The 26,848-nt window shown below is 37.1% G+C and overlaps 1 protein-coding gene across 30 annotated transcripts in view; it reads left to right on the top strand.

The window, feature by feature from the left end:
* PICALM (phosphatidylinositol binding clathrin assembly protein) overlaps positions 1 to 26,848 on the top strand; it is a 111,774-nt gene that overhangs the window by 21,976 nt on the left and 62,950 nt on the right. For 29 of the 30 annotated variants that reach the window (XM_054526154.2, XM_054526162.1, XM_054526160.1 and 26 more), the window contains exons 2-4: positions 16,284 to 16,426; positions 21,510 to 21,585; positions 25,487 to 25,589. The exons of the other annotated variant lie outside the window; for it this stretch is intronic. In XM_054526154.2, coding sequence (XP_054382129.1) covers positions 16,307 to 16,426; positions 21,510 to 21,585; positions 25,487 to 25,589 — 299 coding nt within the window. In that variant the 5' untranslated portion in view covers positions 16,284 to 16,306. The remainder of the gene's footprint in view (positions 1 to 16,283; positions 16,427 to 21,509; positions 21,586 to 25,486; positions 25,590 to 26,848) is intronic. 30 annotated transcript variants of the gene reach the window in all.

The following is a 26,848-nucleotide window of genomic DNA, read 5'->3' as shown; positions in this document are numbered from 1 at the left end:
GATGGTATTACAAGCGTGAGTCACTGCCACTGCACCCAGCTGGAAACCTTTTAAGAGAGAAACTTATTAATAAGTTGCTTCCTGTCCTTGGGCATATAGACTTAATCTAGAATTGATTTTTCTTCGACTTTCTTCATCAGAGTTATATTTTCATAACTTAATGACTAACCAAGAATGTGTTATAACTGTTGAGGCCCCTTTTAACATAGTTTACCCCTTCTGCTATTACTTAGAATTGATAGTAATTACATCTCTAGGCAAAAGATGACTGCAAAATTGCTTTGTGTTCTTCTCATATAACATCATATAAGACCTGTTCACCTAAAATCTAATGAGTTGATTTAGTTTGTTCTCTGACATTCTTGGCTTCTTTAAACTTGCTTATAAATTAAGGCTTGCAGTTTGAGTCATTTGGAGATGGGGAATGCCCAGAACTTTTGCAACTTGTGAACTTGAGTTGAATAATGTGTCGCTTTCCTCATAGTCTGTCAACTTTTTAGTTCATTGTAGCCACAAAGAAGATGATTATGCCAATGACGATTATACTAAACCAGACAAGAGGTGGCCTACTGTGTATACTAGGAATTAGATTTGTGAGAACTAAACACAACACTGAATTTGTGAAAATTGATGCAGTTTAGAGTAATGACAGAAAATGATAACAAGTCTCACTCAGACCACATGGAAATGGGGGTAGAGTGTGTGTGTGTTGTGTATGTGTGTCTTCATCTATCCCGCTAGTGGAAAGGTTACTGTTTGAAAAATGTAGTTCCAACACAGCCACTAGTTTGTGCTACTTTAGACAAGTATTTAAATCTTTGCAATGGAGATATTATAATAGAGCATTCTTTGCCTTGGCACAAGGCTCTTGTTAAATTGGAAGACTAAGGATATGAACTAATTTTGTAATGTATAAAGAAATCTTGGCCAAGCACGGTGGCTCATGCCTGTAATCCCAACACTTTGGGAGGCCAAAGTGGGAGGATCACTTAAGGCTAGGAGTTTGAGACCAGCCTGGGCAACATAGTGAGAGCTTGTATCTACAGAAAATTTAAAAATTGGCTGCATGTGCTGGCATGTACCTGTAGTCCCAGCTACTCCAGTCTGGGTGACAGAGTAAGACCCTGTCTTTATTAAGAAAGAAAGAAATCATATGTGCATTATAAAGATTTTGCCACTCTTAAGATTGAGTGCAAGGATCTATGGTAACACTTCCCAGTTGATGAAGAAATTGGGCATTAGGTAATGAAGGTTTTGCAGCAGTAATTGAGTTTGAGGTATTTTCATAACACTGTATTGGAAAGGTGATAGAGGAATTGTCTCCTAAAATGAGGGAAAATATCAATACAGAATGATGGTAAGAAAGAAATAAAAGTATTTGTAATGGTGCTTTAAAGCTTTTAAAGCTTTAGGGTGCTTTTAAAGTACCCTAAATATATCACCTTACTAAGCCAAGATGTTGTGAAAATTAAGGATTAATCCTATTTTTTAAATGTTGAAATGGAAACTGAGTGACTAATTAACATGCCTGAAATCACAATGGTGAATCATGAATCTCGAATTTGATTCTAGATTTTTTTGCTCATTCTGATGTGTTGCTTAGTCTTGTTATAGTACAGTTGTAGCACATGGAAATGGATGGGACCATGCATGGAAGCCAGAGAGTCTAGAGCAGAACTTCAGTGATGGCAAATTAAAATCTTCATTATCAGTATTTGAAGCAGAGATTGAAAATGAATAGCTCTTAGGACAGACTTTCAAATAAATGTGAGCCAGAAGATTTTTAATGGGAGAAATTAACTTTAATGAAATATCTTCTAGAAAGAGTTGAAAACAACATACCTGCCAATCCCGGTCACTCTGGAGAGTATCTAATATAGCAATTAAAGTAAAAACTAGTTAACATTCTCCAGTGTTTGTCAAGTGTAGGAAGAGATTAACTTGAAAAGCTGTAGTTGGGTAGGTTTATTTGAAGATCGTTTGGCATCATAGCAAAAAAAGTTGGTGAAAGATTGGTACTGTAGAATGATGGGAGAAAGATGATTAAATTTCCCTTCCTACTTGTCTAGACCACTTAAAATTTATATTACTTTCTCACACAAGCCAGGATAAAGATACACTCTTTAAGAAATTTAGGAGACTCTTCATATATCCATTCATAGATAGAATGTGGTTTTGAAAATAAATGGGATATTATCTAAATATAGATCTATATAAAATTTTATAATTCCTTTTAAGAAAGACATTTGTCAGGAAGTGAAATTGTCAGACTTTTTAATGCTGAGAAATAGGTGAATGTGGGTTATATGGAGTCTTTTTTTTTTTTTTTTAAATTTCAAGACAGGGTCTCACTATGTTGCCTAGGCTGGAGTTCAGTGGCTATTCACAGTTGTCATCATTGCATACTACAGCTTCAAACTCTTGGGCTGAAGTGATCCACCCACCTCAACCTCCTGAGTGGCTGGGACTACAGGTGCATACCACTGTACCCTTCTAGGAATCTTATAAGAACAGTTGTATGGTTATGAGGTGTATAAGGATAGAGATATTTTTTGTCTTGGTGATTATTTCTTCTTGTAGAATAATCCTGGTGATTTTTCCTTCTTGTAGAAACTTAAAGGCTTAAGATTAAACTTATTAGGAAAAATAACTGGCTTTATTTTGTTGTGATTTATTAATGGCTTTATTTTATAGGGATATATTAATAATGTATTAAAATTGCTCATATTTTCCACTTATAGAGTATTATTTCAAAATTTAAAGCCACGTAGATAGATTATTATTTGGTGCTACATCCGCCATTACTGCGGTTGGTTTCCAGCAGTTTGAAAAATGATTTTTCAGAAATGGCTTTCACTTGTTACTCAGTGGCTTACAGCAACGGTCCCCAACCTTTTTGGCACCAAGGAGTGGTTTCATGGAAGACAGTTTTTCCACAGACTGGCAGGGGGTGTGTGGAGGGATGGTTTCGGGATGAAACTGTTCCATCTCAGATCATAGGCATTAGATTCTCATAAGGAGTGCACAGCCTAGATCCCTTGCATGTGCAGTTCACAATAGGGGTCGCGCTCCTATGAGAATCTAATGCCCCTGCTGATCTGACAGGAGGCAGAGCTCAGGCAGTAATGCTTACTAGCTCACCAGCCACTGTGTGGCCCAGTTCCTAACAGGTCATGAGCCAGTAACGGTCCACGGCCTGGGGGTTGGGAACCCCTGGCTTACAGGGTCTTCACATGCTTACTAGCCACAGTTATGTCACTTAATCAGGTGCAATAAATGGCTGGTGTAATTTTGAGTCACTTAAAGTGACCAGATTGTTTTAATTGTGAAGCATGTGAATAAATAAATGAGATTTCCGCTGTCTCTAGTACTATATACGTAAAACTAGAGGCTTTGCAAAATTACCAAGAGACGATCCCGTTTGATGTGTCTTTGGTTTGGCACGGGTGGAGCAGACATGTGAGATATAGAATGAATGGAAGGCCTTCACACTTACTCAGTATGTGGAAGGTGGTAGTTGATCGGTCAGTTCCATAGGCCTCCAGGCCACTGGTGACACACTACCACTGTTGCCATAATTCTCAAAAGTCATTTTATGTGGGGCTCCTTCCTAGCAACCTCCACCAAACACATAGCTCCATCCCTTCCAAGAGCTAAGAAATTCTTAGCACTTGCCACCATCCGACATATATTTGTTCATTTGTTTACTGATTACATTCCTCCCATTAGTATGTAAGCTCCATGATAATAGAAACTTTGTCCACTATTGTATATTTCTAACTCCTAAGACACTATTGGCATATTATAGTATGCAGTTAATACTAGAATAAATGGGATTTCTGTTTGTTCTTACTGAGATTTGCAAAGCTTCATGAAAGTGGAATATAAAGATTCTCGTTGTTCTATGTGCATTGGGGACATGGAACGGAACTTGTGTTTTCTGAGTGAGGGAGCCTCTGGCAGGGAGTCTAACTGCAATCCATTATTCCCTGTGACTGGGCAGAGTCGAAAAATTTTTAAGAGGAGATGAAAAATCTTCTGGATTCCTACTTAATTTAGACATGGGTTTGGCTCTTAACGAAAAACTTTAACCTACCTACAGGGAAGGCTTTTTCCCTGTTACCCTTACTTCTCTCTCCTGGATCTTATGAGTGGAGAAATGAGCCTTTGTTTCACTTACAAATCCACAAATATTTATGCTGTCATACGAACACATGTATAAGGCACCGTGTCACACATTGTGGAAGATACAAAGAGACAGAGGATTCCTGAGAATTTAACAAAGTTAAGAATGAGTGTCATTGATTAAAACAAAAATGGGGCATTTAGGTTATAGTTGAGAGCATGTTCTTGTGTTTTAAATGTGAGATGTTTTTGGACACAGAGGTGAAAAATTCTAATGTCTCTAACTCCCGCAGAAGACGTTAGATTGATTTTTCTGAGAAGAAATTTGTGAATGATTTGCGTAGAGATTTTCTTTGAGGTTAAGAAATTAGATGAGTTTCCCAGGGTGAAAAAAACAGAAGCAGGGATTATTGTTAAAAAATGGTCATGGGTAGAGGGGTTAGAGGGCAAAGTAGGCAGAATAGAAGCATGTTTGTGTTTTAAGGAGGCTAAGAACTAGAATATAGCACTCATGAAAGGAAAATGCAAATGCACTGTGAATAGCTGCTTCTGGTAGTGTATTAATTTCTTAGCTACACGTAAACTTTTATTAGGGTGCTTATAACTAAGGTGATGTGTAATATGTCATCCAAACTTGGGTCATTTCTAAGAGTGAAAGGGTGTGCTATCCAAATGGGACAGTGGACAACAGGTGTGAACCAGGACTGTTCCAGCAAAACCAGGATGGTTGGTCATTCCTAACTAATAACGTACTTTTCTCCAGACTTAGTCCCAATTCCTTTAACCTCTCCAGAATTATCTATAAATAATTATAGATATTATACTATAAATGTTTTTTCTTTTATAGTACTCTGATCTGCACTTGCAGAGCCTCTCAATTGTTGGTTTCTTTTTCCCTGTCTTGTTGGAAAGAAAGGAGAATTTTTCTGCCCCCACCCTGGACCCTGCTTGGGTTCACAGCATTGGTGGAGGTTAAATAGTATTCTTAATGTATTGTTAGTTGACTTTCATTTTGCTTAGGAAATGAGGTTTCTGTATTTTTCTGATCCAGTACTAGATTTTTTTTTTTTTTTTTTTTTTTGAGAATCCTGATGATATTTAACTGGGCTAATGAACTATTAGTAAGTTCTTAGCATGTAATACAAAAAAGTGTTTGTAATTTTGGCATTTGTTCTTAAATTACTTGATACTTAATATGCTTTCTTTCCTATAGGTGGGGTTGTCATTATGAAACTTAAGATCTTCAAAGAAGAGAATGTAATTTATACCATGAATGTGTTATTTTTTCATGTTGGAGCACTGTAATACTTTCATTTTGTTTTCTCATTCAGTTTAAATAAAATTTTTAATTCTTATATTAAGTGATGAGTTTTTATTCCATTAAGTAGCTTTTTATTGTCTTGTATTTCTCATAAATTAAAAATTGACATAGAAGTAAGAAATCTTTGAGGTGGTGCTTACCAAAATATGATTTTCCTCGTCCCTTACAGTAATCCTTATTTGGAATCTAGGATGGGCCTAAGGTATCTAGGTTTGAAAATCACCACTTTAGAGTACTAGAATGGAATCGTAAACAATCTCAGATTTAAGGTTGTGGTTTACAGATGAGCCTGAATGCATCTGTGTTCTTGCCAAGGTCCTATTGTTCCTCTTTACAGTCTGCCATCTAGTGGTAGGAATGCAGAGTTTACCAGAATGCCAAGGGAAAGCTCTAGGTTTACACTTTCTTGTATTAAGAAGGCTTACGTAGTAATTTAAAACATTTTCATAATCAGAGGAGGGGGGAGGAACAACTCTTCTACTTGAAAATACAAGTCAGTGGCAGTGAAGTCAGAGTATTCCAAGAGTATATGTTTTTCTATAGAGCATTTTCATGACTTAAACTTTCCACTTTTGTTCTAAGAGTTTTTGTATTTATGACATTAGTGGGTAAAGAGACAAATGAAAAATAATTTTAAGAGACAGTAGATTGGACTGATCTGAAAAATATGTTTTCAGTGTTGATTAAAATTTTAGAGCAATTACGTAATGACTTCATTTAAAACAATTTAGTTTGCACTTTTAAAATTAAAGTTTGAACAGTTTGGTAAATTTGGCTTGGGTTCAGCCATGACTTAAGAGGCTAAATTTCAGACATATATTAATATATAGTATCTTAGGAATTTGCTTTGTGTACCCAGCTCTATCTGAATTCTTTCTTCTCTACATATTCCCTTTTCAGTTCCTCATCTTTCCTCTGCCACAAATAAAAAGGATGTCAGTCCTTTCTCTGCCAGGAAAATGCCTTTTAAAAAATCTCTTCTGTGTTCTGTTCTTGAAGTAGAGGCTTTTTATTGAGGCAGTTCATAATATCACTATAGTGGCAGGAGGAGGACTATGGGGTGGTATAAACTTGAAAAAGCAATTATGCTACTCTAGATTGCTAATATATTTTTTTCCAAATTCGCTGCACTAAAGCTTAGACTAAATAGAATATTGTTGCTTTCTACAGATGTCTTCTAAGTTACATTTCATTTACTAGTATTAATTTAATAAATATTTAAGGTGTACCCTGCTAGGTGCTGGCGATTTGAGGATGAAGAAGTCATGGACTGCCTTTAGTGAGCTCTCTCATAGGAGAGACTGATGTATGAGTTAGTAATTGTAATGAAGTGTGAAAAGTGCTGTAACTGTTGTATGATGAGTTAAGAGAGTATGAAATTGAAACCAGGGAAAATTTGCTTTCCCCTCCAAAACAGTCGCCTGCTCTTTTTGCCATCTCTGAATCCTATACATATAGATTACAATCACCATAATGTACTGTGAGGCTGTATCTTTACCCCCAAAGACCTCAGTTTAGTAGAGGAGAAATTTTGCATCTTCTCAGCTTTGTATATCTAAGTAGGCATATACTTAGGTGAATCAATCAGTTGTTTGTTTGAATTGCATGCAGGTCATTTCCAGCAAAATGGATAGCTCTGAAAGTGTGTGGCTTCATCCTGTGTCTCACTTTAAGCATTTTGGAATATATACACACACTTAAACATATATACTCCTATACTGTATGTACCTGAATGTAAGGTAACCCTAAATATAAAGCAAGCCCACGTTTTCCCAGAGACATTGACAGCCCCTCAAGTTTTATTTATTTAACCTATTTAAATATGTAAATGTTAGGGATATAGGTGAAGCAGTCAGCCTCATAATATTGAAACTCACTAGTTAGAATACATATGAAAGATTACTATAAAAAGTAATCTGGCTGAGTGCGGTGGCTCACATCTGTAGTAATCCCAGCACTTTGGGAGGCCGAGGAGAAGGATCCTTTGAGCCCAGGAGTTCGAGACTAGCCTGGGCAACAAAGGGAGACCTCGTCTCTATACAAATAAGTCAATAAAATTTTAAAAAATTATTAGAAAGAAGAGTAATCTATGATTTTAAAATAGTTTCTTTTTGCCACTCATACATACCTCACCACATGACATTTGACTCATTTTACATTCATGTATATATTGGATATTTTGTGTTTTTTTGGTCATCCACAGCCCCTTTTTTAAAGTTATATAACATCATTCCTTTTGTGTAAGATCTTTCTAATTTACGTTAGAAATTTTTTCACAGACTATCACCATCCATTCTTACAACACTAAGACAGTTTGTTTCTTTTGTTCCTCATGTGTATTTCTATATTTATGATCTTTGCAACATAACTTTATTTTGTTTTTGTTTTTGTTTTTGTTTTTTTTTTGAGGCGGAGTCGTGCTCTGTCGCCCAGGCTGGAGTGCAGTGGCGCGATCTCACCTCACTGCAAGCTCCGCCTCCTGGGTTCACGCCATTCTCCTGCCTCAGCCTCCCGAGTAGCTGGGACTACAGGCTTCCGCCACCACGCCCGGCTAATTTTTTTGTATTTTTAATAGAGACGAGATTTCACTGTGTTAGCCAGGATGGTCTCGCTCTCCTGACCTCGTGATCTGCCCGCCTCGGCCTCCCAAAATGATTTTGTTGCTTTTTAAAGTGTTCTGAAGACACCCAACACAATTTTGCAATTATGTGGTATATATCCCCAGGAATACTTACCTCTGTTAAATTTTTTATTTCTTTATAAGCACCTGAAACTGACATTGATGGAGGTCTTTTCAGGTTATCTTCTTCAGGAAGAACTTTGTTACAATAAACAGACCAGATAATGAGATGATTTGTGAAGACTTATGGCAGTTTTTCTATTGAATAGTTTTTAGAGAGGGAAAGTGCTGTCATTTTACCTGGCAGTTTTACAAATGGTAGAATTATTTTTACATTTCTGGTGGGGGGAGGATTGCCTTTTAAAATTTATTTTAATTTATTTTTTTTTAGACACAGGGTGTCACTGTGTTTCTCAGGCTGGAGTGCAGTGGTTGTTCACAGGCATGATTATAGTACATTACAGCCTTGAACTCCTGGGGTCAAGGGATCCTCCTGTCAGCCTTCCAAGTAGCTGACTACAGGTGCATGTCACCATGTTCCACTCTATTTTTACATTTTCTAATTTTTACGTGTGGGAATCTTAGTCCATTCATGTTGCTAAGAACACGGTGACAGAAATAGCATATCTAGTTGTGCTAATATACTGATTTTTTTTCCTACAGCTACACTTTTTTTTTTTTTTTTTTGAGATGGAGTCTCACTCTCTTGCCCAGACAAGAGTGCAGTGGCGTGATCTTGGCTCACCACAACCTCTGCCTCCCAGATTCAAGTTATTCTCCTGCCTCAGCCTCCCAAGTAGTTGGGATTACAGTCGTGTGTCACCACGTTCAGCTAATTTTCGTATTTTTAGTAGAGCTGGGGTTTCACCATGTTGGCCAGGCTGGTCTCAAACTCCTGACCTTGAGTGATCCGCCCTCCTTGACCCCCAGTGTACTGGGATTACAGTCATGAGCCACTGCACCTGGCCTTTTATTTTTAAACGTTAAGATAGGACTTTGACTTACCTTTTTTTTTTTTCTGAGATGGAGTCTTGCTCTGTCACCCAGGCTGGAGTGCCGTGGCGCGATCTCAGCTCACTGCAACCTCCGCCTCCTGGGTTCAAGCAATTCTCTGCCTCAGCCTCCCAAGTAGCTAGGATTACAGGCACCTGCCACCAAGCTCGGCTAATTTTTGTATTTTTAGTAGAGATGGGGTTTCACCATCTTGGCCAGGCTGGTCTTGAACTCCTGACCTCGTGATCCACCCGCCTCGGTCTCCCAAAGTGTTGGGATTCCGGGCGTGAGCCATCGTGCCTGGCCAGGACTTTGACTTACTTTGGGTGTTGGGTCTGGAGATTCCTTAAGGCTCATTTACCATTGTAAGAGATTGAACTTGTGTTCAAAATACTGACCTACTTCTGGCATAGTGGCTGCCAAATTCTCAGCTACTTTACCATGCAACTCTTATTCTTTTTTTGTTTTGTTCTGTTTAATTTTTTTTCTGATGGAGTCTCGCTCTGTTGCCCAGGCTGGAGTGCTGTTGCTGTGATCTTAGCTTCCTTTAACCTCTGCCTCCTGGATTCAAGTGATTCTCCTGTCTCAGCCTCCCAAGTAGCTGGGATTACAAGCATGTGCCACCATGCCTGGCTAATTTTTGTGTTTTTAGTAGAGACAGGGTTTCACCATATTGGCCAGGCTGGTCTCGAACTCCTGACCTCCAGTGATCTACCTGCCTCAACCTTCCGTAGTGTTGGGATTATAGGCATAAGCCTCCATGCCTGGCCCAGCAACTCTTATTCTTTTACCACCTCTTCCTCACATCCTTGAGGAGATAAAGAATGTATCATGGCTCTCCTTTCTGCTCTTGATCATGATAATGTTCTAAAGGGTGTGGGATAAATTACAATACAGAATTGGTGTGTGCTATGTGACATGAGAGGTAGTGAGATTAGTTTATGGAAGTAACAGTGTTATAGTTCCTTTATAAATTATTTTTCTCTAACTGTTCATATATGACATAGTTGCTGAGTCATTTTGGAAGTATTCGATTGTGTATGCATCACCTTGTATTTGGGCAAATACAGTATATACAAGAAAATATTACACATACATAACTTTTTTTTTTTAGACAGTGTCTTGCTGTGTTGTCCAAGTTGGAGTGCAATGTCATGATCACAGTTCACTGTAACCTTAAACTCTTGGGCTCAAACTATCTTCCCACCTCAACCTCCACTACAAGCACTAATTAAAAAATTGGGGGGCTGGGTGCGGTGGCTCATGCCTGTAATCCCAGCACTTTGGGAGGCCGAGGCAGGTGGATCACAAGGTCAGGAGTTCAAGACCAGCTTGGCCAAGATGGTGAAATCCCATCTCTACTAAAAATACAAAAATTAGCCGGGCGCGGTGGCGGGTGCCTGTAATCCCAGCTACTCGGGAGGCTGAGGCAGGAGAATTGCATGAACCTGGGTGGCAGAGGTGGCAGTGAGCCGAGATCACACCACTGCACTCCAGCCTGGGCGATAGAGTGAGACTCTGTCTCAAAAATATATATATGTATATATATATATATTTGGCTGGGTGCGGTGGCTCATGCCTGTAATCCCCAGCCCTTTGGGAGGCCGAGGCGGGTAGATCACGAGATCAAGAGATTGAGACCATCCTGGCCAACATGGTGAAACCCTGTCTCTACTAAAAATAGAAAAATTAGCTGGGCATGGTGGTGGGCCCCTGTAGTCCCAGCTGCTCGGCAGGCTGAGGCAGGAGAATCGCTTGAACCTGGGAGGTGGAGGTTGCAGTGAGCCGAGATCACGCCATGCACTCCAGCCTGGCTACAGAGCGAGACTCCATCTCAAAAAAAATTTATTTATTTATTTTTTTTTTTGTTGAGACAGGATCTCCCTATGTTGCTTAGGGTGGTCTCAAACTCTTGACCTCAAGCAGTCATCTTACCTTGGCCTCCCAAAGCACTGGGATTACAGGCATGAACTACAATGCCTAGCCTCACACATACAGCTTTAAAAAATGGAATTGTACTGTGTATTTTTCTTTACCATGACTTTTGACTTAATATGTGGTGAACATTTTCTCCTGACAGGTTTTATTTTTTGTGCCATGCATTCGTTGGCCTCATAGTATTTCATAGTCAGACTGTAGTGTCATTTGGTTAACTCTTCACTCTTGGATATGTCCACTTAGATTATGAATTAGGTCCCTTAGCTGCATTAGTGTTGTTACAAAAACCATCTGATTATCTTGTCAATCTTTGTCATTGTACTCAGCATTCCATATTCTGTCTTTAAGAGTATTTCCCCAGTTATTAAAGTCCAATTATGTTGGTTAGATTTCTTAAGGTGTAAGTCAGCCTGTGAAGAGCATAGTTTTGAGTTAATTCTACTGGAAGTTATATAAAAATATAACATTGTGTTCCTCACAGAAGACCTCATAAACTTTACAGATAAAATTTTAACAGTTACATCTTAATTTGGACCATATTTTATGATCCCTTTCACAAATCATTGGAGTAAGAAATAAGACTGTTCATTTCATTTCCTGGACATTTGACACTTATGACTAGGCAAATTTGCCTGTGTTTAACTTTGATTAGCCTATGTCTAATTTCAACTTGCATAGTTTTGAAATACTTAAAACAATTTTGCTATATGAAAAAAATTTTGCTGATACTTCATATAAAAGTTTCTTATCCTCTGTTTACTATTTTTTGACGAATATTCTTTTTGTTTCTACTCCCACCAAGGAAAAATTACAAAGATTTGATAAGTGAAGCAAAATTTGATTAACCAGTTAATTTGCCTTGCCTTCCACATTAATTTTATCTCCAATTTTCTTTTTCTTTTTTTCTTTTTCTTTTTTTTTTTTTTTTTGAGACAGAGTCTCGCTCTGTAGGCCAGACTGGAGTGCAGTGGCATGATCTCGGCTCACTGCAACCTCCGCCTCCCAGACTCAAGCAATTCTACTGCCTCAGCCTCCTGAGTAGCTGGGATTACAGGCGTGTGCCACCATGCCCGGCTAATTTTTGTATTTTTTTTTTAGTAGAGACAGGGTTTCACCATGTTGGCCAGGCTGGTCTTGAACTCCTGACCTCAGGTAATCCGCCCGCCTTGGCCTCCCAAAGTGCTGGGATTACAGACGTGAGCCACTGCGCCCAGCTGTATCTCCAGTTTTCTAGATGACTGAATAAATCAATTTTAGGTTGTAAATTTGTGAGGGCAGTTGTAAAGAAAAGGTCTCTTTCAAAATGACCTTTTTGAAAGGGATTACTAAATTTTATATGTATTACTGTGTTTGGCTAAGTGATTGTGGTATGTTGATTTAAAAACAAACAAATACTGGTTTAAGCCAGGCTTCTATTTTAGAAAATCTTATTTGGGTATCAGTGTGGTTTTGATGTAGCCCAGTGAGTTGCTGTTTAGATGGGAACTTGAGAACTCTGCATTCTGATGGCGCAGGCCACTGGCTGGGTTGCCTGACTTGCTGTAGAAGTGAACCCTGAGTGTCCTAATTTAAGTTTCTGAAGTTGATGAACTCTGCCTGGGGAAATCTATATAGGCTGAAGTTGGTGAACTCTGCCTGGTGGGAGAGTTTGTAAAGGCCTACACTAGGAATATGGACTGTAAGATTAATGAAACCATTTGGTAACTGCTTAGTTCTAAATTTTTTGTACTTTGTTAAAAAAAAAGAAAAAAAAGACTTCCTCAGAATACGAAAATTCTGTTTTGCATTTCACTGTTTTTCTATTGTTTTTGTTTTTAATTAGTTTTCAGTCGAGAACGTGTATTAAATTGGCTAGTTGAGCGTTTACTTGCTGTATGTTTTAATGGATCCTTATCCTTTGCAAAAATTTAATTCTAGTCATTAATCTGTCACTTAGCTCCTGTGACCTTGCCTGTGTAAATACAGTTAACATCAGCTTTATCTACCTCAGTCATTGTTTGTTGAAGGAGCATATGAAATAATAAAAATGAGAGCATTTGTGTTTGTATGGTGGGTATTGGTTCCTTCTGCTTTCTCTACATGTAAAAGTGATTGTCATTTCTATGGTAGGCTTATTTTTAGGCCTATTGTCTTCATCCCCTTAAATATTGGAAATCTTTGTAAATTCTCACTCATACCTAAAGCAGAGAACCTACGTGCCATGTGGTACTTGTTTTTTTTTTTTTAGTGTGTGTGGGATTCAGAAATTGTTAATAATGAATATTCAAGAAGGTACTTCAGTTTTTATATTCTTGAGATAAATAATGAAAAGAAAATATAAGATCTGTCCTCATTTTGGTAACTTATTGGTTGGCAAGGGAAATCGTTACAGTTTTTGCTTTTTAAGAAATAGTATCTTCTGGATTGAGAGTGGGAAAAGCGGTAACTATTGAGAGTCCCCTGATAAGTGTTACTTTTGTTTGGAACAGTTTACTTTTGGTTAGTCAGAGGTGGGGAGAATATTTTCCTTCCTGACTTGGAGCTCAAACTTGGAAGCATTTTCAGGGTACTATTAAATTAGAAACATCGTACAGATAAAAAATTACTATATGGAGAAAATGACTGGCTGAGTTAAATACTACGGGAGGTATATACTGCTAGTTTTATTCAATATCCTCCCCACCCCACCTGTAATATTTGTATAACTTGGTTTTACATTTGGTCTATTCTGGATTCATAATCTCAGTGTGAATTCTTACTTAATTTTTCCTGTTTTATTATGTGTGAAGAATTTTTTTTAGCTTCTGGAGTTATCCTTCAAAATAACTCCAGTTTTTCTGTGATCAATACTAAAGCATACTATAGTTTTTAATAAGCATTATAGTAAAAACCTTTATTTGTTAGATCCCCTTTTAATTTGAAATTTGAAAATTTGCACATGTATTGGGCTAGGCTTTGTTTTTCAACCTTTTGGGAATAGCAGGCTGTACAGATAGTTGTAAGATGTTGATTTAACTTATGTAAGGGCACAATCTTGGATGCTTTTAAAAAAATGTCATGTTAAGAGAACCCATATGCATACCAAAATGAATGTCTTAAAAAGTATGACTGATCTTTATATTTGAGGCACTATTCTAGGTCTTTGGGGATAGAGCTGAGAACAAAAAAGCCCTGCCCACGTGGAACTTAAAAACATTTTAATTGAGAGAGAAAGACATTAAACAAATTAAGATGAGTTCAGTGGTAATAAATGCTTTGGAGAGAAATAAGCAGAGTAAGGGGGATAAGGAGGGTTTAGAGGTAGGGGAATGCCCAAGGCTTTGTTATTTTGCGTAAATATTCAGGGAAATTTATCTAATATGGTGACACTTTAGCAAATAGCTATAGGAAGGAAGTGAAGGGAGCAAGCAGCATAGGTATCTAGCAGAAGAGAATTCTAGGCAGAAGGAACAACAGTACCAAACACCTGAGATAAGAGTGCTTGGCATATGGGAGGCATTGCAAAGAAGATGGCAGTGATGCAGTGGGGGGAAGAACAGATCACAAAGGGAATATAGTATGGATATATGTACATATACATATACATATGTTTTATAACATACGTAGTACAGTATATATATATACACACACCATGCGCCATGCACTATATAGTATTAAATTGTGTGTGTGTGTGTGTGTGTGTGTATAAAGTACTGTTGTTGAAACTGAAGTCTAGTATAATATGTTCAGTGCCATAGGCCAGTTATAAAGTGCTATGAAGATCTAGAGAAGGCAGAGATTAAATTCCATTTTTTACTCTCAGAAGTTGAAGCATGCATATCCAAGTTGGATTTACTGTTTCATTTTTGTTGCAAATAGTCTGAATTGTGAAAGCTTTGTGTCATTCTGTTGTTCCATGGGCACTCTGACTGTTTTGTTCTTTGTTCTTTAAGCAGTATTGGCCACCGTAGCTGCTTATCTAAAATGCATGTGTTTATCAGATATTAACTTGTATAATAATTGGACCTATTAAAGGAAAAATTTTAAGTAAATGTTGATAGTTACATTGTCATTTCTTGCTAGCAATCAAGGCCAAGTTAGATCATTTGAATTCATATTTAATCATTACACACTGAAGATTAAAAGTGAACAAATTAATGTCATGAATAACTTTTTTCCCTTTATTGTAGTATAGCTGAGACATTTATTTATACATTATATTTTATATGTATTTTAAAAGTAAAACAACTCATTTTTTGGTTTTCTCCTCTATTATATCTCTAAATTGGATTATATTATATTACATTTTTTACTGAGGCGGAGTGTCACTCTGTTGCCCAGGCTGGAGTGCAGTGGTACTATCTCCGCTCACTGCAACCTCCGCCTCCGAGGTTCAAGCAATTGTCCTGCCTCAGCCTCCTGAGTAGCTGGGATTACCTGTGCTCGCCACCAAGCCCAGCTAATGTTTTTGGTATTATTAGTAAAGACGGGTTTCAGCATGTTGGCCAAGCTGGTCTCAAACTCCTGACCTCAGGTGATCCACCCCACCTCGGCTTCCCAAAGTACTGGGATTACAGGGGTGAGCCACTGCACCCGACCTATTTTACATTTTCTTCATTGAGTTTACCAATAATATCTCTTAAACAGATTGTAGGTTACTCTTCTTAAGTTTTATTGAGAATCTTTTTTTCCAGTTTTGTTCTCAGTATTACCTAGTTATCAACTGATCTGAGCTAATTCAGTAGAACAGAGGGGAGAGAAGGAAGATAAATATTTTGTGTGAACAAACAGATCCAACTCAATTACAGACCAGATCTCTATCCTGTTATCTTCCTGTTGCAAAGACAGCATTCTAGGGTCGATGTTCATAAAGGTAGTTTGATTTTCATTTTCTTCATTCTTCTGTATGGATGATTTCTTTAAATAAGCTTTATTTAAAGAAAAATGTTAAATTTAATTTTAAAGAGATGAATGATACCAGTATTTTAATGGAAGGTTTTTAAGTAGTAAGGAAACGGAAGGTTCCTCAAAATCTTGAAACAATTCATTTTGAGATGACCAAAGTACTTGAGAAAGAATTATACCCTGAGGGAGTTTGATTTATTTTTTGGTATTGTTGAGCATTTATGTGATTCTAATTGGTACCCTGCTTCTTAGGTAGATTGTGGTAGTCTCAATTACTCTTAATTGAGAGATTTTTAACAACATCTCCAAACTATTACTGCTCCACTTTGTGTTAAATCTTTTGCCTGTTTGTATGCAAATCTGGTATTAACAATAAATTAAAACCACAGAGGAAATTAATCATTTAAAAATTTTTTATTGCAGACTTAATTCAGTGCACAAATGAGATGAATGTGAACATCCCACAGTTGGCAGACAGTTTATTTGAAAGAACTACTAATAGTAGTTGGGTGGTGGTCTTCAAATCTCTCATTACAACTCATCATTTGATGGTGTATGGAAATGAGGTAAGCAGAATTTTTATCGAACGAGTATACTGGTGTGTTGACTTATTGTTAGCTAGCTTCTCTCACTGAAACTTCAGAAACAGCTTCCAGGTACAAAGGTCAAGGTGCCTAGCCAGAAATATAATTATAGACCCTGTAATTTGAGGAAAGATAGCCTGTAAGCCAGAAAGTGAAAAGTGGGTCAGAGCACAGAGGACGTCAATAATGGATCAAGAAGCAAAGATTAATGCCTAGAAATGGGTTCCATAAGCATCCCTGGTTTTTGCTGGTCCTGTTTATAGACTATATATTTGTCTATATCCAGTTGTTCTTTTATTATAGCCCAGTTAGATTTTTTGTTTGTTTGTTTGTTTGTTTGTTTTGAGACGGGGTCTTGCTTTGTTGCCCAGGCTGAGGTGCAGTGGTACCATCATAGCTCACTGCTACCTCAAATTCCTGGGCTCAAGGGACCTTCCCACCTCAGCCTCCCATGTAGCTGGGATTACAAGTGTGTGCCACCATGCCTGGCTTATTTTTAAATTTTTTTGTAGAGATGAGGGTCTTTCCATCTTGTCTTAGGCTGGTCTCGAACTTCTGGGCTCAAGTGATCTTTCCACCTTAGCCTCCCAAAGTGCTGGGATTACAGGCGTAAGCCATCACACCCAGCTTTAGATTCTTGTCTGATCTCATATAGTTGTTTATGGAAGCACTTTGCCTACTTCAAAGCTGTGATATTTAGAACTAAGATGGCATTTGCTGAGAGGGACTTATTGAAGTGTGCCTTCTTCAGCAGAGAGGTGTGTCTGAAGCCTTTGTTGCCTAAAAGGGTAACAAATAAGATACATAAGCTTTTGAAATTCTCTGTTTTGAGAGAATCATCTTACTTTCCGTGATAGCCTAGCAGCTAATTTTTTGGTTCATTTTCTCAGCTCAATAAACTTATTTGTAAAATTGTATTAACAGGAGCTTTTCAAGAACATCTGAGTAGAACTAGATAAATCTTCATCAGTATGTGCCTTAGAAAAATGCAGCCTGGGAAGATAACCCTCTAGAGATGAGAAAGAACTTTAGTCATTGATAGTTTTCTGAGCATAATGACTTATGGACATCCATCATGTCGTGTGTTACTTTGGGCTTTTCAGTATTGAAACTATTTTTTGACAACTACCAATATAGCATTATTAAAGTTCAAAATTAAAGCAGGAATTTACCCACAACTTTATTGTTCCAGCACGTCTTACTATTGGCACATTTTGGTCTTCCCTCTAGTTCTTGTCCAAAAGTATTTGTATTTTTTAAATGGCTATAATCATAATGTAGATAAAATATACTTAGCTTTTTATATAATATTACACTATCAGCATCACCATGTTGTATTTTTTATCATCTTTAATAACTATGTAATTGATCATATAGTTCACAATTTTTAAACTATTTTCCTTGCTAGAAATTGAGTTTTCTGATTCATCGTTATACCACCACATTGAGTGATTTTATTTGTAGTTTTTAATTTTTAAAAATGATTTCCCCTAAGTGTTACCTGAAATGTGATTACTAAGTCAACAGACATGACCATTTTTAGGACTTATGTTAGTTGCTTTCTAATTCATTATAACCAGTTTATAGAGCTAATAGAAATGTTTGGCTGTATTAGCTTAAATGTAACTTGAAACATCTTAACTAGGATAATAGTTTTTACTTTTAGCAAGAATATGTTTAGTTAAGATTATGATTATTCTGAAGAATTCCAGGTGTGTATGTACTTTTCTTCTTCTTCTTTCTTTATTTATTTGATGTAGTTTATTTTTTAAAAAGAAAAAGCCACAAATATAACCAGCTACACTGCCAGATAAACAAAGTATCAATAATGGCTTTCAGAGGCTGTAAATAAGGTAATTGATAGTACTAGAGGCAAAATGTTAATAAAGACAAAACAGAAAGTTGACAGTCATTTTGTAGATTGACTGACAGGGGAAGAAAGATAGCATTTTAGTGTGTTTTTTTGATAAACTCATGTTTAGCTTCCTGTAGGTAGTTAAAGCAAATTCCATGCTCTGTTCATTTTTTATGCTAGTTTGTACAACCTTCAGGTGTTCCCATTGGCAGGTGCCATTAATTTGTTAGAGGCTGTACATAGGATTTCACTATGCTGTGGTGATTGGAATACCATGGAGTGGTGGTTCTCAAAACTGAGTGGGGAAGGGGGATGATTTTTTTTCCCTTAGGGGACGTTTGTCACAACTGAAGGGGATGCTGCTGGTATCTAGTAGGTAAAGGCCAGGGCTGCTTCAAAACGTCTTACAATAATGCACAGAACAGGCTGGGTGCGGTGGCTCACGCCTGTAATCCCAGCACTTTGGGAGGCCAAGGTGGGTGGATCACCTGAGGTCGGGAGTTCGAGACCAGTGTGACCAACATGGTGAAACCCTGTCTCTACTAAAAAATACAAAAATTAGCCAAGCGTGGTGGCGTGCATCTGTAATCCCAGCTACTCAGGAGGCTGAGGCAGGAGAATCGCTTAAACCCGTGAAGCGGAGGTTGCAGTGAGCGAGATGACAGCTTTGCATGCCAGCCTGGGCAACAAAGCGAGAGACTCCATCTCAAAAAAAAAAAAACAGAAAAGAAAAAGCAGTAATGCACAGAGCAGTCTCCAACAACAAAGAATTACCTGATTCATTGTCAGAGTACTCAGGTTGAGAAAGCTGGCCACAGAGAAAAATCTCAAAAGGTAAGGCTGAGCAAGCATTGTGTTATAGACCCTTGACACGAGGCAGGTAGGTACTTCTATACTGTTGTTCACTTACCAACTGGGTGACTTGGGTAAGTCACTTCTGGAGCTTCCTCAATAATATGATAGTACCTTCATGGTAAATAGAATTGACCAAGGCTTTTATTATAGTATGACAAGTTATAGGTGATTAATACATGAAAATGTAGAGTTAAAAATTTGTAGATGAGATTAGAAAAGAGAAGTACCAAGCATGGATTTATTATAAAGTGTTTAATACCATTTTGGGTAAAATAATTTGAAATATGTTCTTTAAATATTTTGTTATGAAAAGTTTCTAATATACACAATAGTAGAGTGAATGGTATAACAAATGCTTATGTACCTAATCACCCACCTTCCACATTGCCATTCTTTAAATGAAGTTTTAGGATAATCCATTTCAGGTTACCGCTTATGACCCAAAATGGGAACCTGTGAAGCCTTATTACTTGCCAGAGTGTTGGCATGGTGCTCAATTTAATACCATTTTGAATATCATTAGGATGCTGTTGAAAACAAAATCAAAACTTGATTAAAGCCATATATGTCTTTGCAGCTAAATATAATGAAGGTAGAAAGGACTAATAAAATGAAAAGGAAAATTTAGATTTATTTTCTCTAAAATCATGAATAAAATGGCCTGGTAGACTAAATTATTTACATTAATTTAGAATGCAGAGGTAAAGAAGAGTCTTATCAAAATCTATTAAAATCATAGTCTAATATTGTCTTACGATATTTTTATAACTTTCTGAAACACTATTTTAGGATAATTGTGAAATGAGTCTTCAGTTTGCACATTGATTTTCAAAATCCTGGTTTGTTAGTTTGGGGTGATCTCAGTTGTACAAGTCTGATTTGGGGGCTGGGCACAGTGGCTCATACCTATAATCCTGACAGTTTGGGGGGCCAAGGCGGGAGGATTGCTTGAGCCCAAGAGTTCCAGACCAGCCTAGGCAATGTAGTAAGACGTTGTCTCTACAAAAAATTTTTTTAAAAATGTGAGCTGGACATGCCTGTAGTCCCAGTTACTTGAGGGCGAGGGTGAGGGGTGGATGGTGGGTGGGGCTTCGTGCAGAGATGGGAGGATTGCTTGAGAGCAGGAGGGTGGAAAGCTGTGATCACACCACTGTACTCCAGCCTGGACGACAGAGCGAGACCCTGTCTCAAAAAGAAAAAAAAGAAAAAAGGACTGATTTTGGAGGTGATGGTGTACATCCTAGTTGATTATTAGCCTCTACATGCATTAAAAAAAAATGAAGAAGAGAGTAAAGGAATCCTAAGAAGTGAAGTTGAAAGGCATTTCTTTAGCTATTTAGAGGCTGTATGTGAAGGAGACTAAGGTTATGTACTATGGTAAGCACTTCAGAGACCATTTTGGCAATATTGAGAAGATGAGCTTTTACATATGTGCTGGCCTAATAATTCATCCCTAGGTACATATCCTGAAAAACTCATATACTCATATACTTATGCATGGAGACCATGAAGAAATATGTCAATACAACTTTGTTAATAATAGCGAAAATTAGAAAGTGTATCCATAATAAATAAATGGATTTATGATGATGTATTCATTGGAATATTAGAACATCATTTAAAATGAAATGTTAAGTGGGATAATTCTTAGGGAAAAGTTGAGTTAAAACACATTGCAAAGAGTAAGTACACTGTGATACTTGTGTAAATTTAAAATAGAAAACAATTAGATAGTTTATAGATACTTGTTTATCTAGTAAAATGGTGAAAACCTGTGTGAAAGTAACGTATACCTGTTTCAGAAAAGTACTCACCTCTGAAGAGGGAGGGAAGGGAGATTGAAGGTGTGGTTCTTCAATGGAGGCTATAATGTTTCGATTCTATGTAAGATCTGAAGTGAGCATGTGAATTTGTTTAATCTGGACAGTGGGTAAGAGGATCTCTATTGCTTTCTTGTATGTTTAGAAGTATTTTGTTTTTTTTTAAAAGCCAAAACTTTGGTATACCATATGGCTGTTTAAAATACAGATGCTACCTGAAAATGATTAGCTATAGTTTTAGTATGCTGTAATAAAACCAAAACTACTGGTTCCACTGCCTATTTGCTTTTATTATTTTGACTTCATACTATAATATATCTGTGGGCATTAGGCTTTAATAAATTCTCACATGCTAGTGAAAAATATGTATTATGTTTTTAGGTTTGGTAACTAGTTAATGGAAAGAGTGAGGATGAGAAATTTAAACTAGATAAGCTTAATGGAATGCATTAACCATAACTTTTCCTCCTAATTTTCGAATTAGAGTTTGTGAGATGGCAGCACCTTAATATGATGTAATTATTTTTTTTTCCAGCGTTTTATTCAGTATTTGGCTTCAAGAAACACGTTGTTTAACTTAAGCAATTTTTTGGATAAAAGTGGATTGCAAGGTAAAGATGACTTTTTCATTATAGAAAATCAAAAGAATGACACCCACATGATGATTACTCCAGAGCAGAACTCTGTCTTTTAGAACACGTGCTACTTTAAACCTTATATTTTAATGAAGGTTGTAGGAAAGAAAAAACTGTCTTTTAATTTGAAGATTAATATTAATTTTCCTACCAGATACTCAGAGCTCTCTGAGAGGGATTACAGAGTAGTTATTTGAGAGCATGAATTCTGGAGCTGGACTGTCTGGGTTTGAATCTCATCTTTGCTGCCTACCAGCTATATGAACTTGGGCAGGTTACTTCATCTCTGCATCAGTAGAATCGAGTAATAGTGATAGTACCTACCCAATGAGATTGTCATGAGACTTAACCTAGTTAATTACTACAAAGTGCTTAGAAAAGTGCCTGGCACACAAGACATGCTATGTAAGGCCGGGTACGGTGGCTCATGCCTGTTATCCCAGCACTTTGGGAGGCTGAGGCAGGTGGGTCATTTGAGGACAAGTGTTCGAGACCAGCCTGGCCAACATGGTGAAACCCCGTCTCTACTAAAAATACAAAAATTAGCTGGGATTGGTGGTGCATGCCTGTAATCCCAGCTACTCAGGAGGCTGAGGCAGGAGAATCGCTTGAACCCAGGAGGCGAAGGTTGCGGTGAGCCAAGATCATGCCACGGTGAGCCAAGATCATGCCACCGCACTCCAGCCTGGGTGACAAAGCTAGACACTCAAAAAAACAAACAAAAAAAGAAATGCTATGTAAATATTTGCTTTCATTGTTACTATATTATGTTTCATTCCAAGAAATGTAGTTGGAATATTACATGTTTTAGTAGCTAAAGTGGATATAATTTATTGAGATGAATTGTTCCTTCATATTCTTAGCTGTTTTCTTACTGATGTTTTTTTGAGACGAAGTCTCGTTCTGTCACCAGGCTGGAGTGCAGTGGCATAATCTTGGCTCACTGCAACCTCTGCCTCCCGGGTTCAAGCGATTCTTCTGCCTCAGCCTCCCGAGTAGCTGGGACTACCCGCGTGTGTCACCACGCCCAGCTAATTTGTGTATCTTTAGTAGAGATGGGGTTTCACCATGTTGGCCAGGATGGTCTCCATCTCTTGACCTCATGATCTGCTTGCCTCAGCCTCCCAAAGTGCTGGGATTACAGGCGTGAGCCACTGCGCCCGGCCTGTTATTTTTTATTTAGTAAATTGAAATGGACATAATGTGGTTATAGCTGTCCATGCACATTGTCTTAATGGGATCTGTTTTACTTAGTTCTATAACTAGGCTGTTAGCATTATAGAATGTCAGCTTTAGGGAGAACCTCATAAAGGATATGCCAAATGAGTTGGGAATATTTAACAGTGAGGCTCAATCAGGGAAATGTCTTTAGAGAAGGTGAGATTTGTGCTGGGCTTCAAGAGAAGGATGAGAAGATGAGTTGGCTTAAGCACAGGTACAATACATGGATGTGAAAGTAAGCACAGATACACAGATGTATATGGATGTGAAAGTCATTCACATGGATATGAATATTTAAGATTTACAGAGCAAATGAATGTGAATAGAATATATATGAATGGTGTATTTGAGAACATGTAGTGGCAGGTAGCCCTCAAGAAGCTGTTCAGAGCCAAAATCAAGCACAAAAATTTTTTATAGAGTTGGAATTTTATAATGCAGTAGAGAGAGGAGGGGAGAGGGAATTATGTGTTACCAGGAAAGCATCATAGCTTAGTCAAGTTAGATCAGAGTAAGCCAAATCTTGAAGATGCTGAGACTGTTTCATTTGTTCTGGTTATCTAGTGTAGAGTTAATCAGGGCCTGAACTGTGGTTCTTCTGGAGGTGTAAAAAAAAACAACAACAACAACAACAACAAAAAACAGTGGAATTTTTTTTTTTTTTTTTTTTTTTTTTTTTTATGTGACTGGCTGTATTTGAGTTTGGAGGTGTTCAGTCCAATACTTGTTTCCCTTTGGTAGGTGCAAGTATTGCTTAAAATGAATTTAATACCCTATCTTCCAGACATTCTAGAAGACCAGTAATCTATACGTAGGACCCAGTGTTACAAAATGCATTATATTTTAACAGGAGTTACGGCACTCTAACTTAAGGAAAAAAATTAAAACAGTAGACCCCCTCTCTTGAAAAAATTTTTTTTTTTTCTTTGAGACAGGATCTGGTTCTGTAGCTGAGGCTGGAGTAAAAGAGACCGGGGCTTGCTCTGTCACCTGGGCTGGGTACAGTGGTGTGATCGTAGCTCACTGCAGCCTCGAACTCCTGGCTCAAGCAGTCCTCCCTTCAGCCTCCTGAGCAGCTGGGATTACAGATGTGCACCACCACGCCTGGCTAATTTTTTTATTCTTAAATATTTTGTAGAGGTGGGCTCTTGCTCTGTTGACCAGGTTGGTCTTGAACTCTTGGTCTAAAGCGATCATCCTAAGCCTCCCAAAGTGCTGGGATTACAGGCATGAGCCACCACACCTGGCCTCTTTTTGAAACCTTAAACAGAAGCCAGATATATATTATAGATAAAAATGGAGTGTTTCTATTTTCAGGGGCATGGAAGAAACTGCCTACTCATCCTTTAATTTTCACTTCCTCCCTCATTCAGTTCATTTTAACTTTAAAAGTCTATGGAAAACAAGATGCAGAGCACTGCTCTAGGCAGAGTTTATGCATATATCCAAGTAGGTTTTTTGTGTCTTATTAGCGACTGATTTCTCATTTTCTTAAGATGGAAATTAAGCAATTCTAGTGATAAGGTTTTAATAATTTCAGTCTTTTTATGTAGAGGAGAGGTTGAGCCTTGAAGGATGAGAGGTATTTACCCTCTTAAGATGGGGTATAGTAGATAGAACCATATAAACTGAAGAGCTGAGGAATGTGAGCATGTAACACTTGACCTGTACAGTAGTAGATATGAAGTCATATGAAAGCAGTATTTTTTTTTTCTATTTTGTTCACTGATTTTTCTCCACTGGTACTTAATAGGCACTCAATAAATATTTTGCTAAATAAATGAACTGGTGATGTTGAAATCCAGTTAGTTTACATTTTAGTTGCTTTTGGTATTGTCTTTTAAAAGTAGCAAAGATCAAGTAATTAAATTTGTTAGATGAATATGAGTTAAAATAAAATGGGTTCACTTTTCAATGAGGAGCAAAAATTTATAGACTTCCCTGAGCCAGGCAATAACTAAAACACAAAGTTTTTGGTGTTTTTAAAAAATAATATTGATTAGATTTTATGTTGCTGAAGTTTTCAAATCAAGGTCATGATGAAACCAAATCTTAGAATGATTTGTGTATTCATTTAGAAAGTTTCATTGAAAACATTCATATAATTGTTTTTGTTACACCCTAAACTTGCATATTGCCATTTCTTATATTACACAGTAATTTTTTATACTTTTTATAAGGTTGGCACATACAAGTTATGGTTCTAAATACAGCTAAAGATTTTAGGAGTATAAAAATTATGTAAAGTTGCTTGATTTGAGGAATGGGATTGTGGTTCCATAGGATGTTAAATTTGAGTTGTGAGATTATCAAGTTGTGTAAAAGAACATGTTTTTCTAATTCCTGATGAATAAAGAATAGGAATATTGAGAGAAACAAAAGAAACTTCTTACTTTAGTGAAGTTCTAAGGGAAGAGGTTTTTTTTTTAAAGCTATATAGGACTTATCTGATTTAAATATGAAGCCTTAAGAGAATTTAATGGTAATGTTATTAATTAGTTACTTAATTTACATACTAAATTGAATTGAGATATCAAGACATTATAGCCATTGGATACAATGAGTTGTTTTTCTAGGCATATTGGGATTTTTAGTCATTTATAAAAACTTGTCTCTCTCTTTGTTTTTTGTTTTTTTTTTTTTTTTTTTTTTACAGGATATGACATGTCTACATTTATTAGGCGGTATAGTAGATATTTAAATGAAAAAGCAGTTTCATACAGACAAGTTGCATTTGATTTCACAAAAGTGAAGAGAGGGTGAGTTAAGCTTTTTTTGACATCTAATTGATTTGAATTTTTAAAAATGTAAAACATAGGAGTTACTAGATTATGAATTACGAAATTTTAGCCAGTTTTAAAAGATGAGCCTCATTTTTCTTTGATGAAGTATATCAAGTACTTTTTGTGGTAGGATTTGTTTTTAAGTTCTTTTTATAGCACCTTTATTGAGATATAATTCACATAACAAAATTTATCATTTTAAAGTGTGTAATTCATTGGTTTTTAGTGTATTTACAAAGTTGTCCAACATCACCACTAATTTCAGAACATTTTTATCACCTCCACAAAGAAACTCTATACCTGTTAGCATTCATTTCCTATTCCCTCTTCCCCTAGATCCTGGCAACCATGAATCTACTTTCTGTGTCTCTGGGCTTGCCTATTCTGAACATTTCATATAAATGAAATTATGCAATATGTGACCTTTGTGTAGCATAGTATGTCCAAGTTATAGCATCCGTGTTATTTCATATATCAGTATTTTATTCCTTTTTCTAGCCAAATCATATTTTACTTTATGGACATATACTGCATTTTGTTTATCTGTTCATAAGCTGATGGCCACTTGAATAGTTTCTACTTTTGACTATTAGGAATAACGGTGCTGTGAACGTTAGATTTTATGTGGATTATCTTTTTAATTCTCTTCGGTATATACCTAGAAGTGGAATTGCTGTGTCATATGGTAACTCTTATGTTTGTCATTTTGAGGAACTGCCAAGTCATTTTTCAAAGCAGTTGAATAATTTTACGTTCCCACCAGCAATGTATGGCACTTTCAGTTTCTCCCTATTCTTGCCATACTTGTTATTTTCTGTTTTTTTGCCTTTTTTTTTTTTAATGGTAGCCATCCTAGTGGGTGTGAACTGGTGTCTTGTGATTTTTAGTTTGCATTTCCCTGATGGCTAATGATATTGAGCATTTTTTTTGAGCTGTTGAGTATTTGTATATCGTCTTTTGAAAAAATGCCTCTTCAAACCCTTTGCCCTGTTTTTATTTTTTATTTTCACTTTTTGAGACAGTGGCACAATCCCAGCTCACTGCAGTGCCGACCTCCTGTGCTCAAGCAATTTTTCCCCCTCAGCCTGCTGAGTAGCTGGGAACACAGGCATGCAACACTATGCTCAGTTAATTTAAAAAAAAAATTTCATACAAATGAGTTCTGACTATGTTGCCCAGGCTGGTCTTGAACTCCTGGGCTCAAGCAGTCTTCCCATTTTGGCCTCCCACAGTAT

Source organism: Pongo abelii, chromosome 9 (genome assembly GCF_028885655.2).
Source record: "Pongo abelii isolate AG06213 chromosome 9, NHGRI_mPonAbe1-v2.0_pri, whole genome shotgun sequence".
NCBI classification, from domain to species: Eukaryota; Metazoa; Chordata; class Mammalia; order Primates; family Hominidae; genus Pongo; species Pongo abelii.
The sequence above is the reverse complement of the archived record's forward strand: the minus strand, read 5'-3'. Positions and strand labels throughout refer to the sequence as shown.